The following is a 19,946-nucleotide window of genomic DNA, read 5'->3' on the forward strand; positions in this document are numbered from 1 at the left end:
AAGCTACATGACAGTCTAGGTCTAGTTTTCTCTGTTTAATTTTAAACAATAGGCCTGCTGCTGTTCAATACATTTAGCTCAGACTTGCTATTGAGACAGGAAATGTTCCAGGACAACCTCCTGCTGGTATAAAAAATAAACCCTAGGAATTTTGAACCTTTCTACTTTCTGAACAAAGTGCAGTTAGAGGCAGTCCTTGGCTTAAGACGTTTTGAGTTGCATCGATGTTTATAAAATGACACCCTATTTCAACTTTCTGGCGTCAGTTTTGACTTTACGATGCTTGATCCCACACCACACTAGTGAATGAGTTCTCTGCGTTGTGCATCTCCCTTTAAGAAAGCAGATAAGAGTCCAGAAAAACCTGCAGCCAAGACTCCTGAGAAGACTCCAGCTAAGAACCCTTCAAAAAGTCCAGCAAAGTCACCTCAGAGAAGTCCTTCCAAATCAATATGATTGCTGTTTACAATATAAATACATTAATGTAGCTATGTTTCTCATCTATAATTGATTGAGTACAAAATTCTGCGTTATTTTTGGTGAAAATAGGGCATCAGGCCTTGGTTCAGGAACCAATCCCCTGCTTATAACATCGTTCCTATGGGAAAATTGGTTTCAAATTATGACATTTCAACTTAAGACATGATTTTCAGGAACCAAATGTACTTGCATGACATCCCCCTCTTTCTAAAACACAACCTGCAAACTAATTAAGGTATTTCTCTTATTAGATGAAAATGAAAGCATATTTGTTTTTCTGTGTTTAAATATTTGAGAGGCACTCCTACTAAAGTGTAGTGGAGACTGCATATGTACCTAGATTGTAACACTTAGTGATTTACATAAAAAGTAGTTGCTTGCGTACTGTTGCTTAGAACAGACTAGGATGGTCACGTAATTTAGCCAGGACTTGAATTTTATGATGGCAGGCTACAAAAGTGGGCACCACTTTTTTGAATGACACAAGGCAGTGATTACCAGAGTGCAAGTCATGAACCCTGGGTAGCCTGCAAAGCTTTGGTAGGTAATCTTTATATGACACTAGGGCCACCTTTTTCCCACTTTATTAGATGATGATATTTAGGCAGATTTTTTGAAAACTGATGGATTCACAGGCTCCAAAAAAAATTTGGGAACCACTTTGGGGCTGGACCTGATGATCTTGTGAGGTCCCTTCCAGCCCTAATGTCTATGATGTAGAGCATCATTTCTGATGCAGGGACAAGAGAAGGAGGTACTCTGTGTGGGATGGATATTACTTTTGGAAGTCAAAGAAAAACTTCAGTGGTGATGGATTCAGCCATTGAAAACAGAGTTGGGTTTGTGACAGATCCTGTGGGACATCTAGCCAGACTTCTGAAAGGTATGGGTACTGGGCTAGATTAATCTGTGGTCTGACTCAGCTGGCCTTTTTTTGTTGTTGTTCTTAAGATGTCTGAGATCAGAGTGTTCCTATTGGGAATATCAGTAATGCAGATATCTAGGTATCCAGCAGCAGGTCACAGTAGAGGGAATAACAAAGTTTTGGACTAAGGGTTTTATTGAAATGAGTCCAAGAAATAAGGATATACATAAATCGTTTAGTTGTGTTCACAGTACATCATTTCTTTATCTGTAGTACCTTGTAGCCTAGGATGCATATTTTATTGAGGCAGGCTGTGTACAAACAGAGAAGTGTAGTTTGCCTGCCTTAAAAAGCAATAAAATTAAATGCATTATCTTTGGGGAAGGGGTGGTGGAGGGGAAAAACCTTGGGATGAATTACAACCCCAGAGCTTTATTAGAAAAGGGGGACATCTAAATTTTTTTTTAAATAAAAACATAATTAGCTTTATTTATTTTTAACAGATCAAATTCCTTAACTTTAGCATGGAAGCTTCTTAGGAAAGCAGTAACAATCTAAATACATTCTCTCCTACCTGCATGTCTGTTTGGGAGGTACACAAAAAAAAAAAGCAAGCCAGCATAACTAGTGTTCAAGAGGTTACTTGAGCTGAACAGGTGTCCTTTAAAAATGCATAATCCTTACGAGACATAAATCACAGCATGCAATGTATAATAAGGAAGTCTAAGTTGTTATGGAATGAGCAAATAGAAGTATATCAGAAGCAGGAAGCCTGTAAGAGAGCTTATAGGTCATTTGGATCATCAAAAAGTAGAGCAAATAATTGAAGATAAAGACATTTCAGAGCAATTCATTTCTTTGCTTCAGTCTTCACTTGAATGGCTGTTGGGGAGATGCCTATTTACCTTTGAAAGTTAAGGCAGTATTGCAGACTGAGGTGTCAAAAGAAGTAGTATTAAAACTGATTAGCTTAAGAAGTGAAACAATCTGGAGACCACTCAAGAGTTCATAAGAAGCTCTTAACAATGGAGGATTGATGCAATAATATACAGTCTCGATTAAATTGGCTTGAATGCTGGAGTATTTCATAGTGAACAGCCTGTAGTTAAGAGCTGCTGGAGGTGATCCAGGAAGTAACACAGCAGAAGGGTTTATTTCCATTCTTGACAAAATGATTGAAATAATTCAAAACAGAAAATCTAAACATTGGTTCACCTAATTAAAAACATAGTTTACTAATTTATAACATTATTTGAATGCATTAGTAAAGTAGTATGTGCTAAGAATCACCTTACATTTATTTGGACTTTCAACCAAAAGTTTGATGAAGTCACTCGATTGTATATTCAGGAACCATAATAATCTTGGAGCCGGAGACAAAATACTATTGTGCATCAGATTTAGAGTAAAAGATACAGCAAAAGAATAAATGGTCAGTTTTCATTATGAGGAGAATGTTAACAGCAATATGCCACAAGTTCAGTTACAAGGTCTGATGGTAACTTAAATTGATCTGTCCAGTTTACAAAGGATATAAAACTAGAAGAGGTCAGATGATGAAAATTAGAAACATGGAAAAAAAATGTAGGGGGGAAAGTGGGACTGCTTACCTTTAGAAGAAGAGATTGTTTAAAGGTATAGAGAATGGTCTATGAATGCCCATGAATGCTCTACAGAAGGTAGATCACAGGTGGTAAACTTATCTCCAATTAATTTACAGATGCAAATACTGTAGATGGAATTGTTAGCACTCCTTTTGATCTTGCCTTTCTCTTGAAAGTTCAAGTCTCTGGGTAGGCTGGAAAAAGGGTAAACTCTTCCAGTGCATTTTTTAAAATCCTTTTCCTATAGTGAATTTATATAAATATGTGAACATATTTTTGGATCTGTATTTGGCAAATAACTGTTTAGCCAACTCTGTTTCATTTTGATTTCAGGCACAGAAAGATCAGAAAAAAGATCGTCCTCTTGTGCGACGCAAGTCGGAATTGCCTCAGGATATCTATACCATGAAAGCCTTGGAATCCCATTGCAGAGCTGATGAGCTAATATCACATGATGGGCATTAGACTATTGCAATGAAATATTATTTTGGAGGAAAACTTTTTTCTGGACTCAGTTCTACAGTAGAGAACTTACTTTTTTTGTGCCATACCAATCAGTTACACACAAATTCAAAGTTTTCTTCAACCCAGTTCTGTAGGCAATAACTTAATACAGTATGCAGCTCAAGATTAGTAGTTCAAACAATGGTAAACTACCCAATTCCATATGCAGAACATTGGGTTGATTAGTATTAAATGGCCACCTTTTCCTGGTGGTGTTGTCATAATACCAGCTAATTGGTAACCTGGGTGGTTTCTGTACTAGTGCTTGAGAAGAGCACCCTAGAAATTATTTCCACCAAAATGGAAGACATTTGAATGACTGTAGCTGGTACTATGATAACTGTGTTTTCAAAAACAAAGTTTATTTCAAATTTAAGTATTATACATTTTTCTAAGACTTAAATTGTTTCCACATTATTATTGTCTTGTAATATACCAGCAGTTTTGAAAATATACAGTTGTTCTTTACTTTCATAGTATAAAACACAACTTACAAAATGGTAACTTTCATGACAATCCTTGATCACGATTGCTTTCTAAGGGTTCTGTAAATTTCCTTTACTTAGGATAAAGACATATATCTATATATACCATGTCCAAGTACTTTACATGTATTTAAAGCCATATTTTCCAGTCTTTAGTATATAATACAACACCAGTATTCCGTAAGTGAACTGGTATAAGTACTTGTTTCCTAAAATAAAAATTTATTTACCTTGGCTGGGAATGGATTGAATATAAAATATTTCATACTTTAATTTTCACTTTCTCAATTTAGTAAAATGCTGTTTCACTGTTTCTCCCTTATCTGAGCTTTTATAATACTCAGCATTTTTTCTTGGGCTCTAAGAGTTCAATATTCTATGGCAGATATTATGGCATTTAAGTTGCATCAGTTTTATCAGACATCCAAACATTGTTGCCTTTCAGTGAAATGCAACACCAGTAGCTTGTATTCTAAAATAAAATAGAAAAAAGAGTAGCCCCTTCAGTGATATTCTGCCTCTCTTTAAAAGTGAGTCTAAGAGCTGAGGAAAAAGTGACCATAAGTTTTACCATGAAATTATTTTGTTTCATTGTAAACAGCACAGATAGTACAAATACACCTCACAAGTAAAATGAAAATGCATCTGAGTTGCTGGTGATCTTCAAATGCTGCTATATATTCCACAAGATTACTCGCATGTAATGAGCTTTTTGTTGTAGATGGAAAAGCACGGGAGAAAAATCTCTTTAAACATATAGTGCTTTGTCTTCAATATTTGATTTCTCTCAGGGTGGCCAGTATTTTGACTTACTTTATCCTGCTTACAAGCTGTTTGAAATGTGTTCTGCTATTCTAAATGGGTGACTAGTTTCTTTTGTCTCGGCAGTATGATATAACTTAATGTTTAATGTCTTGATGCATAAAAAGATAAAAATGTGGCTTCTTTAAAAATAGTTTTCTTTTATTTTTTAAGAAAATATAAGGTCTCCTGTATCCATAAAAAAAAAAAAAATATATTGTGCAAAGCAGACATTCATAGTAACCTTGTGCAGATGTAGTGCCTGCTGTCTGTTGGTTGCATTTAAAATACAATTTCCAATATTTATTACATTGTCTATTGGAAAAAAAATAATTTTAGTGGGTGGAAATTATTGTTTTAAAAAAAAAAGGAATTGAAAACCCACCCCCAGCTTCAAGTGGAATAGTCCACTGTGTGTGAAAACACTTCCTGTTAAACTTGAAAATGAATATGCTTTACCATTATGATAAACTATGTTAAAAAAAGTTTAAAGATGCCTTCTCCTTTTGAGGGAAAAAGGGTGCTTTTTTAATTGTATAAAGCAATGTCTATGTATTTTGATATACCATTGTTTGAACTTCCATCTTTAGCTGGTAGATTTTCAAATATCTTTGATTTTTGGGTGTTGAATATGTTTGTGCAAGAGGTTTCTGAAAAGAATTACTCTTATTTTACCCTAGGAAAAAAATTGTATATCAGTGTTTGGTTGACTGTGTAATGCTCAACATATAAGAACATCTTTCACTGTCTGAATTTTATTTCTGTTCTTTATTGAAGATAAACATTCACCAAAAAGGGAAATACCATGGTTTTTTACAAATTTACATTTGTCAGAAATTAATGTTTAAGTTTTGGGCCATAGAACATTTGCCTAGACAGTATTCCAAAATTTATCAGCACTAATGCTTTCACATGTTTGTTACCACCATTTCTACACTTTGTATAGTCCTGTACTAAACTATTCTAAAACCAATACAGCCAAAATAAAAAGTGAAAAATAAAGTAGAATTTTGGTGACTGTTGTTCTTCATAAAGTTCTGTGTCCAACATCTTCCCTGTTCCCAAAAATTACACCTGTACATCAGGAATGTCAAAAGTAATATTCCAAGTGTCTTTTTAGTGTGGCTTCAGTATGGCTTCATTTTAATATTGTACATACATTGTACTTTGTTTTATGGTAATAAGTAATAAAAATGTAGACTTCATATTTTGTACAGAATGGTCCTATGTACAGAATAAAAAAGTTCCTAGAAACAGCAAGAATAGGTAAGTGGCACAATTATTTTTCTTTAGACAATATCTGTATCTTTTTGCTTTAGTGAGATGTTAAGTTCAAATGTACCTGCATCTTTTTTAACATTTTGTAATTCAAATTTTGTTCTGACGTTGTTTATGAAGAACTTCATACACCTGCCATTTAATATGTTCTTTTATCTAATTTTAAAATTCTAAAAATGGTGTATTATATGGACGAAAATAAAGAACACGTGAATTTTACTTGCTCACCATGAAGCTAAATTTAGCAAAGGATTTTTGAATGAGTGTACAGATTATCACAAGTGTAAGAGTTGGTCACAAATTTGAGATGGTAGCATTTAAGTTAAAGATTAAAAATACAATCTAGTATTTACTTTGACTGTTACAAATAGGCTTATGGATAGACTTAGAAATATTCAGTAAAATAACTTTTTAACTTTTAGTACAAATATAAAGGACTCCATTACACCAAGAAAAGAACTGTAATATTCCTGCAGTCCCGTTAATAGACGTTCCATGGTGTCTCCCTTTTAAAATGTGAAATACATATCTCTGAAAGGATTTCTAGCAAAGCAGCAACAAAATGCATTATTTTCAGCAAGATGGAAGAAGACTGTATCAGATGGCAGAGACAGGACACAAAAATATTTTATAAAAACAAACTGGGGTTCCCATTTACAAACCATAACTTTTTTCTATAGCCCCTTTCATCAAAGTATTTTCAGTGCTTTATAAATATTAACAATATCATGCATGGTAATGAATTGCTAAGGATAAATACACCATGGAAATTAAAAAAAAACAAAACAATTCAAAGTATGCTTTTATAGCACCTGAGATAACTGTGCTCCTTATCTTCCTTATACTACAAAAAACAGCAAAGAACATCAGTCGTACAGTTGGGAAGTTCCCCTCCCCCAACATCCAAGGTTGCAGTTCAAAAAGCCCTTGTTTAGCTGCTGCCTAGACCTGGAGCCATTACATTCACTAGCTTCTCCTTGACCAAGCTTGGGGCACCTGGAGAACTTGAGTTACGTCTGTGCATGCTCAGGACTGATCCCCCTTCAGTAACGTCCATCTGGATCTTATCGGGATCCAGAAACTAGAGATTTCTCTGCCCAAGTTCCCTGAGACACCCAATCTTGGAGGCAATCATCTAACAGTTTTGGGATCAGGCTCCTTAAATGTGGTTGCGGCCACTTACTTCAAAATGCAGGAGTGGTGCTGTCTTTCTCTTGTATAAATAACCTAGTGAGTAGTGCAGTTTCTCAGGGAGCTGTGGGTTTGAACCCCCTCTGGCTAAGAAGGTTTTCAGCTTTTTGGCCAAGAGCTCTAACCAGTAGTCAGCTATGTAAAAGTAAACACCATGGCTATCGTTGGTTTCAAAGAGCATGACAGCTTAGTTCCTTGCAAGAATAGTTATGGGAACCTACACTCAGGAGTGAATTCCAGGCTATGAATTCTTAGTGTATAGAGGTGCCTACCTGCAGCCTAACCTCTGAAAGGGGTGAACTTTCAGATATGCCCTTGTGCTCATTATCTTCCCTTGCATACCTCTAAGCAGTTACCTGCTCATTGTTCTGGCACTTTGGACTGCATTCAGGAGGACTGAATTCTCCCTGTACCCTATGTAGGTAGGGAACCTAGAAACAGATTCAACTCGGTGTCAGTTTCTGAAACCAGACACTGAAAACTTATTTTCGGTGTTACAGCATCTCAGTCCTTTACTAGGTCTGGTCACTAGTGAACAACTGAGGCCAACCAGGTGCAAGTAGCTAATTGGGAGATGTCTTTCTGCTCTATCTCTGGTTTCTCTTGAATGTTGAGTTAGCTGGGGGGTTGATAACAGGCTACCAATTAACTCTAGGGTAAATGCTGAGGATAGTTAAATATCATGTGGATATATGCATGAGTTTGCACACGCACAGCTTGATGGGGTACGTGGTTATTTTTCATGTTAGGTGGTGAGTCCCTTCAGTCTGTTTTCACTGCGAGTCAAAGTAATACTTTGAATACTTAATGTATCTGTGGTAGGGTCTTGCTGCTACAGAATCAGTGTAGGGAAAGTAGAGTGCGTCTTACTTTCTTTGGGTGAATCTGATATCTTTTATTAGACCAACTTAAATAGTTGGGGAAAAAAATTCTCATCCAATGTATTTTTTTTCCAACTATATATATCTACATAGATAAAGATATATATATCTATTTTTTCAACGATAGATAGATAGATAGATCGATCGATCGTCCCATGCATCAAATGCCCTGATGGAAAATATGTAGGAGACCAAACAACAACTGTGCACCAGAATGAACGCACACTGAAAATCTATCAAAAAGACAAGAATATCCAACTACCTGTGGGAGCACATTTCTCACAAGAAAACCACTCTCTCCAATCTCTCCGTTCTAATCCTCAAAGGGAACTTACAAAACACTTTTCAGAGACAAGCTTACGAACTTCACTTCATCAACCTTCTGGATACAAAAAATTCATGGACTAAATATAGATATTGGATTAATGACATATAACCTGCCTAACATCTGACTCCCCAAGTACCTCTCCACTATTCCACGGTTACATTCACCCCCTTTTCTCTCTCCCCCCACCCAGCCTGTCTCTCACCCACTGACTCCTCAGTTTACATTTTCACTGACTGCCTGTCTTGGATGCATACCAGCCCAGCCTCTGGCTTTTTTTACTATTCATTCCATCCAGGAAGAGCACACACCAACTGCAGAGGCTTCCTTAGCCAACTAAGGGGTTTTAAACCCGAAAGCTTGCTAAAAAAATTTTTTTCCAACTATTTAAGTTGGTCTAGTAAAAGATGCCAGATTCACTCAAAGAACCTTGTCTGCCTATGTCCTTAGACCAACATGGCTACAACCTACACCCCTCTTGCTTTGTTTCTTTGTTTGTTTTTAAGTGGACTGGAATACTTGATTGCCAAAATATGTCAGATCAGTTTATAGGTCACTTCAATGGGCTCCTTGGGTGTCTTTACGTGCTCTGGGATGGGGGTAGGGGTGGGGGGTGCTTTAATTAGAGCAGCTCTTGGAAGCCACTCTAATTAAAGAGCCTGCAGTGTCTCAACAAGCTTTAGTTAAAGCACCACCACCACCATTTTGAAACATGGGGATGCTGACTACGTGAGATGCCAAGGCTGCTGGATGTTAATTAACATGCTCCACCAGACTCAGTTAATCAAGTCTGCTGCAATATGTGCTAATGAGCACTCATTGGGGCAGACACTGGGCACGTGTGTAGGTGCCCCTTGTTTTAAAATGTAACACTTACTTCATTTACAGTCAGTACAGAGAGTCATGGGAAGCTTCTTTACATATACCCGCACCGCATTTGCCATTTGCAAATGCTATATTTAAAGCTAAATTCCAGTTTTTATTACAGTTTCCTAAGATACTAATTTACCTTTTCGGTCACTCAGTCTTAGCTTTAGAGTGCTTTTTAAACTTGGACTCCATTATGTATCTGGATGTAGCATTTCTTTTTCTTGCTCTCCTTGTTAAATGTAAATTAAAATCACTGCCATAAAATATGCATATATTGCAGAGGAATACCCCCTTTTTAATTCTTTTTGCCTCCACTATTGCACTGAACCTTGTCTCTGTGTTTATGTGGAGTTATTTTAATAACTATTTAACCATGGATGGCTAAGCAATAGCTAGAGCTAATGGAGCTCACCAGTATAATGCCACAGCTGTCAGCTATGCAGGGTCAAGCACCATCTGTTGTCACTAAGGAACGCCTGATGGAGTGGACACTGCTGTGGCCCCTGGGGTCTCTTATTGCTGTACATGGAGTGCAAGCAGAGAAAGGAGACATCACAAAAAAAATAAGGCTTCTCTAGGCTTATATGATGATAGAACTTAAGCAGGATCTGTTGCCACTTTGTCTGTTCCTTCTAACCATAGTCTTTTCCCCAGTGCTTCTGTAACCTACTTCTGGCCACAAGAAGTGCTTGCATTTTTGCTTCTGAGCAAGGATGAAGTAGTAACAGAAAGGGAAAGGGTTAGACTTTTTCTGGATGTAAAATGTGAAACGGTAGCTTTGTAGAGGTCATGTGGATGTTGGCTGAGAAGAGGCACTCGAGAGCACTTTAGAAGTATGGAAGACTGGGTGCTCCATCCAGTGTGTGAGCATAAAGGAATATGTTGGTGAAGCTTTATATCAGGTTGGGTTGATGGGACTGTGCAGAAGTAGGGGGTGCAAATGAGGTGAAGGGCACAGTTGGAGGAATGTAAGGGTAGAACTACCTGGGAGCAAAAGAGATTAAAACTAAAAGGGAACAATAAAGAGATGACCGTATTTTCCCCCGTTACTAAATGGTTCCCCATCTGGCTAGGGGGAGAAGTAGCTTGCTACCTGCATCCTGCTGCTACCTCCTCGCCCCTTTATTTAGAGCACCAGTTGATCTTTTGTTGAAGTGAGTTAAATACAATATATGTTCTAATGTTCTAATTGTTTTTCTTGTGTTATGAAATGGCATTTTGCTTCAACTAATATAATTGTGAATATTCTGTCATGTGAAACTCCTTCTGAAAAATGCAATAGGTTACTTAATCTTGACTAAACTGAGCTCCAAACATTCCTCTTCCTGTTTATCACCAGTTGGCATTTGAGCTTGTAATAGAACTGTTAATCATCACTGTTATTATTGTTGTTTCATTTCAAATAACTGTCACCAAAAATGTTATCAGCTGGCTTTCTAACTCCCATTTACCACATAAAGACCAGTGCACTAGTTTAGTGTCAGAGAAATCAGAATTCATGTACACAAAAAAACCCGTGCCTCCCAGTGACTGAAAATTCAATTCAGGCTGCCCTTGGAAAAACACAAATTAGAAGTTAATGTAGAATTTGCTGGTATCAAAAGAATGTGCATCTGTAAGAGAAATTGGGGGACAATGTTAAAGGACATCCAATTAAAAGGACAAAGATTCTGGAATAAAAGGAAATGAACTTTCATCAGCTGCAGGGCTGGTCTTCGAAAACTTTCTACTTCTGCATACATTATTGTAGCTTTCCTCCTTTAATTGAACACTAGTGAAAGAGCTGTCACATCCAGACATTGAGACTCTTCCTATCAATATTGAGATGGCTTGTTATTTGTGTTCAAGTATCAAGATAAAAGTCAGCATAGAGATGCTTTTGCTGTGTTACGCTATTTACTAATACTTAAATGACTAAAACACCAGTATACACCTGGGAGAATCAAAGAATTCTGATCTACCGTATTTCTAAATATCTTCTTCATTTTATCAAATTGATGTAGGAAGCATTACATTTCTAAAAATAATGACAAGAAAATTAAGAATATTAGCATTTTGAAACATCTTAGCTGATTGTCATATGAGCAACGGTGGCAAAATAGTGCACCAGTGTCCATAAGCATCATCCATATCACTTTTTAAATGTAATTCACTTTTACGTTAAAAATTAGTTCATTAAAAGTACTTTATTTCCATTATCCCTTAATTCTACCACCAAAAAATTAATCCATAAAAGTTTTAATTATGCTATAAGATGTAATGAATACAGATCTAACTAAATTGCGCCAAGGTGAAAGCAAAATTGTGAACTGCTCATGCTGTGCATTTTGTGGTCTTTTCACGGTGCCCTCCCCTCTGTGCTGCTGCTGATTGGCCAAGGGAGGGGCAAAGGGCATAACATGCAGCCCTCAGCCAACTGGCAATGGGGGACACGGGGGTGACAGCTGCTATCTTTGCTCCCCTTTGTGCTGGCAGCTTCCCCGCCAGGTCAGGTCAGGGTTGGAGTAGGGGGGAGCAGGCTGCAGACGAAGCAGGGGGTTGGGTGTAGCCATAAGGAGACTACAGGTTCCCCTCACCCAACCCTACAGTCTCCCCTGCATACTAGGGCTGTGCGAAGCTTCGGTTCCTGATTTGATTCGGTGGAGAATCAGCCCGATTCGGTACCCAAATCTCTGAATCCGAATCAAATTAGAGGACCCTCTGAATTGATTCAGAAAGATGGTCATAGAGACAGCTTTAAATGTTTTTTCTACATACCTCTAGGTAGCAGGGGCTTGTGAATGTTGCGATGCTGAGGTGCATGGCGTGTCCCACAGGACCACGGGGGGCTGTGAGCTCGGCAGCAGACCCAGAAGCATTTCCAATCCACTTCTGGAAGCACTTCTGGGTCTGCTGGGGAGAGCACACTCCTGTGGGATGCTCCATGTGCCCCAGCATCGCAGTGTTCACAAGCTGCACCTGCTACCTCAAGGTATGTAGAAAAAACATTTAAAGCTGTGCCTTGTCCGAATCGGCATCGACTCTTCAGGTTCAGATTCAGCTGAATTGAATCGGGGGCAATGATCCGAACCAATTAATCGAATCACTGTCCCTGATTTGGGCCGAATCTTGATGACTTGACCCCTACTGCATACCCCCTTCCACAGCCAAATGAGCCATGCCAGCCCAGGGCCAGCAGCACTTGAGCTCCAGCTTCAGCCTCAGAACAGAGGACAAAGCCAGAGCTAAGCTGCAGCCTGCCCTAGGCCTGTACTCCTATTCAAGTTGAGGCTCCCACTTCTCCCCTCCAGTACTGACGAGGCAAGGAGGACCTTGTCTTGCATTCAAGTAAATAAAATAAGAAACAAATGCTGTCTTTCTAAATCTAAAATAAGAGCAACCTCATTTAGCATTGGGTCAGGATGTTTTGTCATTTTCTTTTCATGTGATGAGGTTCTTTTTTACATTGCCCGGACCTGTCAAAATCTGTCAGACACCCAAATGTCCTTTCAATGCTGAGATCATGGAAGAACCAGTCTCCCCACTGAAATTAGTCTGTGGAGGAAGATGCAGTGCATTTGCTAACACTAAAATGATACTGTTCTGGTTTTTGGGTTGAGACAAAAATGTACAAGTACCATGCTGTGCTTGGTTAATCACTGAAAACCAAATCATGTATAAAATAAGCATTTCAAAGCTAGGCAAAAGTACTTAGTCTAAGAGTGGAGTTAAAACTCGTGCTTTTGAGAAATGTTGTATAACATACAGTTGCATCTATCTTGTCATCTTTTGGACAGCCGATTTCAATGTCTTTCTAGAACTGTATGTAAGAAGACAGTTTGCTGCAAAAAGTTTCATTGTTTATCCAAGGCAAGTCCTGATGAAGAAAAGGCAATGTGTTCCAGTGAACTAGCAGGTCAAGCTAAATTACTTCCCTGTAGGCTCTAACTCATCCTCCAAACTCCTTTAAAAATTATTTCACCTAATCTTCCCTAGGTTCAGCCTCAAATTTATTAACATGCTCTTCTACAGTGCAAACAGAGCCAGTGTTCAAAGAACACAGGTCTTAAGCTAATCAGTCTTTTAATTCTTCAAACTGTTAATATCAACACATGGTTTATGGCTTAGCAAAAGTTTTCTCATTTTAATGCCTTTATATTGAATAATCCAAGTGTTTAAAAACTACACTAGTGACTTCTTGTGTTTGGAATCCCTTAGGTGGTAGCCAGTGTTGGCAGTGTATTGCTTCCTGTGGAGTTGAACTGCTTTCTACATTTGCTGCCAATATCTGAATTTCTTACTTTTGATCTTTCACTCCTGCTTTCTTTTTCCCTTCTTCCTTGGTGATCTCAGGTTCTTTTTTATTGCAGGCCTCCCACTGATAGAAATAAGCAGTTCCACGTTTCTTGGTATGTCTGAGAACCCTCTCAGGTAAAAGTTAATCCAACAAATAGTACCTGTACAGAAGATCTAGAGCACAAATGATTGGTGAAAATGGCTCGAACTATTAAGTCAGTAATAAATACTGAGTTCCAGCTAGTACATATCCAGATGTTGCACAGACTCCTCCTTTCCATTCAACACATTGGAGGCCATCTTAGTAACATGATCCCTGCAGGTGAACAATTGGTATGCTGAGACCCGCTGTCTTCATGGATGTGAGAGAGTGCAAGCCCCTGAAGAGACAGTAAAGTGTATGGAGAAGAGCAGAAAGAAGGCAGCAACACAGGCATAAACCCTGGGGAAGGAAAAAGAGCTGCTCTTCTATTAAAATGTAACATCAAAACACGATCTATAAGCTGGGGGTGGGAGAAACTGTAATGGAAGGGAGCCCTGGTGTATGCATCCTAGAAATGACTTGCAAACAGTGTTCCATTAGCACTTGAACCCTCATCATTGTGCATCAGCGCAATTCTGGAAATAGGTAGGAGTTGGTCAGTACATTCGATATGGTCACATCAAAATTTATTTCCAATGGTATTTTAACCACCATTGCGAATTTTAACTAAAGAATTTTAACTATAAAGATGTGTGTGCATGTGTGATAATTTTAATCATAAGTGGGGGGGCGGTATGTGGAAAGAATCATAGAATCGTAGAAGTAGGGTCGGAACCTTGTAGATCTTCAAGTCCGACCCCCTGCCTGGGCAGGAGGGAAACTGGGCTCAAGTGACCCCAGCCAGGTAGGCATCGAGCCGCTTCTGAAAGACCCCCAGGGTAGGAGCCAGCACCACTTCCCTTGAAAAGAGCAGCAACAAAACTGCAGTGCTGAGCCTGGAGTCACACACTGAATAAGCCTTTGCTTTTTTTAGACCGGAACACGACTTAATTTTTCTTTTTAACCTGGGGGGGGTGCACACACGCAAATGTCTCTGGGAACTTTTGTTTGGCAGCCAGTCCTTAGAAATCACTGGGTAAGACATCTGCAATGTACAAATGGCGAAGATAAAAATGTATTTAAAGAGAAACAGCAATGTTCTCCCAGCAGAGGATGCAAATAACTTGTTTTAACTTGGAGAGAGCTGTAGTCTGTTAGTGTTGGAAGATGATGACAGCATACTGTGCAGCAGAGATTAGACTCGTCAGATCCCCCGTGGATAACTTTCCTAAGGCCTGGCAGAGCATTCGTAACTCGCTTTAATATGCAGTCTTGACGACTTGATTCAATTTGGCCTACTTGCTTGAACCACGTGAATAAGAGTTACAAGATCTGTAGAGTGTATGAAAGATGCATTCTACCGACCAAAGAAGGACATTTTCTTGATATTTTTAGGCTTGCGTTTTGCTTTGTTCAAATCTTAAATGCTTCAGGTCAGCCCCTGATTTACACAAGTAGCTTGTAGATTAAATGAAAACAGAGAACAAAAACAGGGTTTTGTAATGGATTCACAAGGAACTCTTATTTTCAGCCTGCAGAAAGATGCAAAACTGGTTTCCTTTGCAGAACAATAACATGCGATCAATGATCTAAGCATTTTTGTTGCTACGTTTTGTTCCTGAAAGAAAAGTGTAAGAACTGTTATAACTTGCAGTGAAACATACTTTAGTGAAGCAAGAAATAATCTAGATCCAAAAAAAGATGCGTGCACAGTGGAAAAGTTAGCCAAAAAAAACCAAAAACAAAAACTTTATTTATTTTTTGACAGAGAAAAAATATTTTAATAAAAAAATGAAAACCACCTGAAGAATGGGAGTTTCTGTACAGTTACTAAGCTAACATGGCAATTCAATAAAACCTTATCCCCTGCTCTCTTGACAGTATCACTCAAATATTTCAGTTTAGGTATTGTTTCTATAACACTATTGGCACAAATGGAGGTTTTTAGCCAGATAGGAAGGCCTAGATATGACAAATAATCTAAGAGCTTTCAGAGTAGCAGTTTAAGCTCAGAGGCAGAACAACAAGGATAACAAGCTGAAGATGTGGGTAGGGAAGATACTGGACTTCAACGCACATGTTAAGGCAGCTCACAATCTACCTTATCATCATCTCCCAAAGCATGGTGGGGAAGGGAAAGACACCCCCCTGCCAGTGGCATGAAAGATGTACATACAAAGATATGGAGAACGTATTGGCTACCCCCAGGTAGCTTCTCTATGTGATTCTTCATTGATCAAGAGGGAGCATGGAGCACAGAGGCAGAGAGAATAGGGGGCAGAAAGAAAAGTAGCAAATTGGGCAGGGGGCACAGGGCTGGGGGCAGAAAGTGAAGCAACGGATCAGGCAGGGGAAGGAGATCCAAGTGGGACACAGGGAAGGTGGGGGGCTAATTTGCAGTCTGCCTGCTGAAAAGGTTGATTCCCCACTGAGCTACCTAGTACTGAGTGCCTGTAAGCTGAGAGAGCCTGGTAATAGAAAACAGTGGCAGTGCATTGTTGCAGTTTATGTTGTGCCTTACAATTACATTATGATAATCTGCAAATAGTGTTGTACAGAGGAGAACTAAATCAGAAGGAAGAAAGAACATGCTGGCATTGATAATCTGATCCTGTGTCTTGCTTGCAATATTCTTGTTTTATTCTTGTTTCAAAGATATTTATTAATGTATTTACTTTTTAGAAATCACTTTCAGGTGCTTTGGGATTGTCCAATATAAACCAGCATTTCTACTGTCACTTTTTAAATAACTTATCACAGATATGTACAGTGCCTGAAGCCTAAACATTGAATGGTGCCAACAATGGAACTTTTAATTGATTTTTTTTTCATTGTTCCAGCTAAACATTAGAAGCACAGAGCATAAATGATCCCAAGCAAATTGGTTGCTGAAATTGGTTTTACTTTACTAATAGGATACAATTAACAATAAATGCATCTTTCATGTGGTTGCTAACTTGAAAGCCTCAATGTCCCTGCAACTTTATGAATAACAATTGTAATGTGGTACCAAAATTAGGGCAAGGAGGATGGCCATTCATTTAACAGTTCCTGTCCATGCAAAGCACCTGACAGATTTAATCTACATCTACAGCATAGGAAAAGTCCTAACCACCAATATATTGGGTATTTTCATGGAGGCGTTATAATAACCTAGTAGATAAAACATTCAGCCTGTGGAAGACATAGCTTTAAATACTCATTGAAGCCGTGTCTCCTATGCCCCAGGAGTATGCCCCTTCTTGGTAGAACTAGGCCACTGGACACAAAATAATTCAAGGTGTAAACAGCCTGAGAGAGACAAGGTGGTGACAGGTATTTTGGTGATACTCCCTCCAACTACAAAGGTTGGGAATTGGGAGCTAGTTAGAGAGAGGGATTGAGAGAGGGACTAAAAGCCTGAAGAGGTTTATCTATTCCATAATAAAACTTATTAGTTCTTATTCATGTATGCTTTGTTTACTGAACCTATCTTTACACTGTGTCACAAGTGGCAAATGAGAATGAACTTGAAAGAATTTGAGTTCCAAACTCAAAAAGTTGGAAGCCGGGAGCAAAAGGACCAATGCAGCTACATGGAAGAACAAGGGCCTCTGAATGACAGTTCTGTACAGTGATAGTTCTAAGTAGAAGGACAGTTAGTCATGGAAGCATTGCAACCTCTACCCCCCTTTCTGTTATTGGGCAATATAGCAGAGAACTAGCAGGCATTCAGATAAAGGATCAAATGGTACAGGCACAAGGGCGGAAAAGAAAAAAAATCACCTGTCTTCTTGAATACTGTTGGGAAGGATGCCCCAGTTGTTTTGAATGCCTTCACTTTCACAACAAATAAAGGTCAAGTATAAAATTAAGTGTAATAGTCCAAATTTGAGTACTCCATACCAAAAAAGAATGAGATGCAGATTTTTTATGTACAAACAATGCAATGTACAAATCAGTATGTTACTGAATTAGAGAGGTTAAGTAAGAACTATCCTTTTGGGAACTTGAGGGAATCTTTGATTAGAGATTGGATTGTGTGTGGTATTGCAGACATCACAAGAAATGCTATTGTGTGAGGGAGACTTGTCCCTAAAAAAAGATTCTCCAAATGTGCAGGGCAGCAGAAGCTGTGAAGGTCCACACTGCAGAGCCAAATGTACCAAAAGGGCTCATCTATGCAATAGGCATGAAAGAATGTGGCCAGAAGAAGCCACTTCACGGTGTCCTTGCCAAAGGAACATGCCACTCAAAGTAAGAGAGAGCAAACAGCTACTTGTGCAGCAAATGTGGAAGGCAACACGGTGCTGCATTTGGAAAACCATTTTGCCAAGAGCAGCAGACTCCAAACACAAAAACCTCAAGCGGGTACAGCTGAAAGCATAGCAGAAGAATTTATATAAATATGGCTGGATAAAACAAAATCAAAGAGAGGGACTGGGTTGTGCGAGTGGAACTGCAAGGAACAATGATTTAATTTAAATTGGACACTGTAGCTCAGGTTAATATTTTACCAGAGCATGACTATAGAAAATTAAAATTAGTCCAGCACATATCAAAATAACTGACTATTCAGGAACAAATACATAGGTGAAAGGAAGAGCCATTGCTAGCATCCAATATAAAAAAGTATTCAGACTCCTATTTGATGTGGTGCCTCAGGTGGTGACACTGGGTGCATCTAAACATTGACTAATTAGCTCTGCAGTAAAACATCGGTCTACATGTGTGCCAGTATTGGGATGCAGTAAATTAATTCTGCTGTAGGATGGTACAGTACTGTTGCGGACCATACTATCCTATGGTGGAGTAATTATGGGTGCTGAAACACGCGTGCAGTTGGTGACAGGAGCTGGTTAAGGGTGCTAATGTGTGAGGGCTGCCTAGCCCCACACTTTAGCAATCTCATGCCTCAGCCAGCCCCTCTGCTGCCTGATGCCACCACCTGGAGCCCAGGGCTGACCCTCCCCTGTACCCTATACCAGCCCAGGGCTGCTCCGCCCTGGCTCAAACTGCTGCAGTCCCTGGCGTGCGTGCAGACACTGTGCCCAGGAGCAGCTGACTGGTGCAGACTGTGCCTCATTTTATTATGTTGCCTTAATGGCACGTGTAGATGCACCCACTAATTTTAGGTCTGGCAGCTGGAGAGGCTCAATCTAGTTAAGCGTGTGCTTACAGTGCACATGTAGTTCATGCCTTTTGACCATCAGAGCCCAAATCTGGACCATCTTCAGAAGAAACCCAGTGCTCCAGAACAGAAGAAACAACTAGGCGCAAAGAAACACACCTGCAGATACGAGTACAAATACTACTGCGTAGAAATGGGGTGCCGCTGCGGGCTGTAGCTCCACTTCATCTGTCCAGACTGGGAGGAAAAGCTGCCGCCAAAACCAAAGCCAAGACCGCATCTGACCCTGTATTGAGCTGAGACGACAACGCAACCCCCTGACAGGCTCGCGGGGACTTCCGAGCTGCAGACAAGGGAGAGTGAGAGCCGGCCCTGGCCCTGGCGGGGTGCTGTTGCAGCGCAGGCGCATGTGCTTTGTTGCCTCCCGCAACAACGGCGTTCCCAGAAGCGCTTCTGACTCTGCCCCCCCGCACTGAGGTCGCCAACTCTGACTGAAGCTATTCCGGGAGATTTTTTCCTCCAACGTCACGTCACGTCATGAATTTCATTTTTTTAAAATATCCTTTCTTAAAACTCCCGGGTTGCTTTCAACAGTCTCGGGGAGGTGGATGCCGATTCCGGTGGGCTCCCGGCCCATCCGGGAGGGTTGGCAACCCTACCCACCACGCCCTTGCTCCAAAAGGGACATCACCCTGAGCCATCCTTGCCCCTGACGTCACGGCTACGACGTCACTGGTGCACTACGACTTGATTCCGTCACTAATGCTGAACGGGAAGTCCGCCGGGAGCACGCGGCCGGCCGGCCCTTCCCAGCTGCGCTCTTCCCCTCCCGCAGTGCCGAGGAAACGCCGGGAGGAGCAGGGCCCCGTGCGGTGCCTTGTGGGTCTTGGAGTCTTCCCTGCTCGCATCCGAGTCATGACTCGCATTTCCCAGGGTGCACTCGGCCTGTCTCCGTCCGCGCCCCGGGCCGTTGTGGGACGTGTAGTTCTCTCATCTCCGGCCGCCGTGAGGCTGCCAGCCCGGGTGAATTACAATTCCCAGCATGCCCCAGAGCCCCGCCTCCCTACCGCGGGGCCTGCTGGGAAGCGTAGTCCTTCCGTGCCGCTGGACAGCGGGCGCTGCGGAGAGGCGGACTCCACTTCCCAGCCTGCCCCGGGGCGGCCGGCGGGGGGAGGAGTGGATATAGGCGGGGAGG

General features: G+C 40.2%; 1 protein-coding gene and 1 long non-coding RNA gene across 3 annotated transcripts in view; one reads left to right on the plus strand and one right to left on the minus strand.

The window, feature by feature from the left end:
• Positions 1-5,944, plus strand: part of PPP2R5C (protein phosphatase 2 regulatory subunit B'gamma) — a 137,789-nt gene extending 131,845 nt beyond the window's left edge. For both annotated transcript variants that reach the window (XM_006270412.4, XM_006270411.4), the window contains one exon: positions 3,283-5,944. In XM_006270412.4, the coding sequence (XP_006270474.2) occupies positions 3,283-3,414 (132 nt within the window). In that variant the 3' untranslated portion in view covers positions 3,415-5,944. The remainder of the gene's footprint in view (positions 1-3,282) is intronic.
• Positions 5,280-19,912, minus strand: LOC132248837 (uncharacterized). The gene is made up of 2 exons (XR_009460291.1): positions 18,911-19,912; positions 5,280-15,259 (listed from the first exon to the last, which is right to left on the minus strand). It is a non-coding gene; the product is annotated as an uncharacterized LOC132248837 (long non-coding RNA).
• Positions 19,913-19,946: the final 34 nt, after the last annotated feature.

Source organism: Alligator mississippiensis, chromosome 2 (assembly GCF_030867095.1).
Source record: "Alligator mississippiensis isolate rAllMis1 chromosome 2, rAllMis1, whole genome shotgun sequence".
Classification (NCBI taxonomy): Eukaryota; Metazoa; Chordata; order Crocodylia; family Alligatoridae; genus Alligator; species Alligator mississippiensis.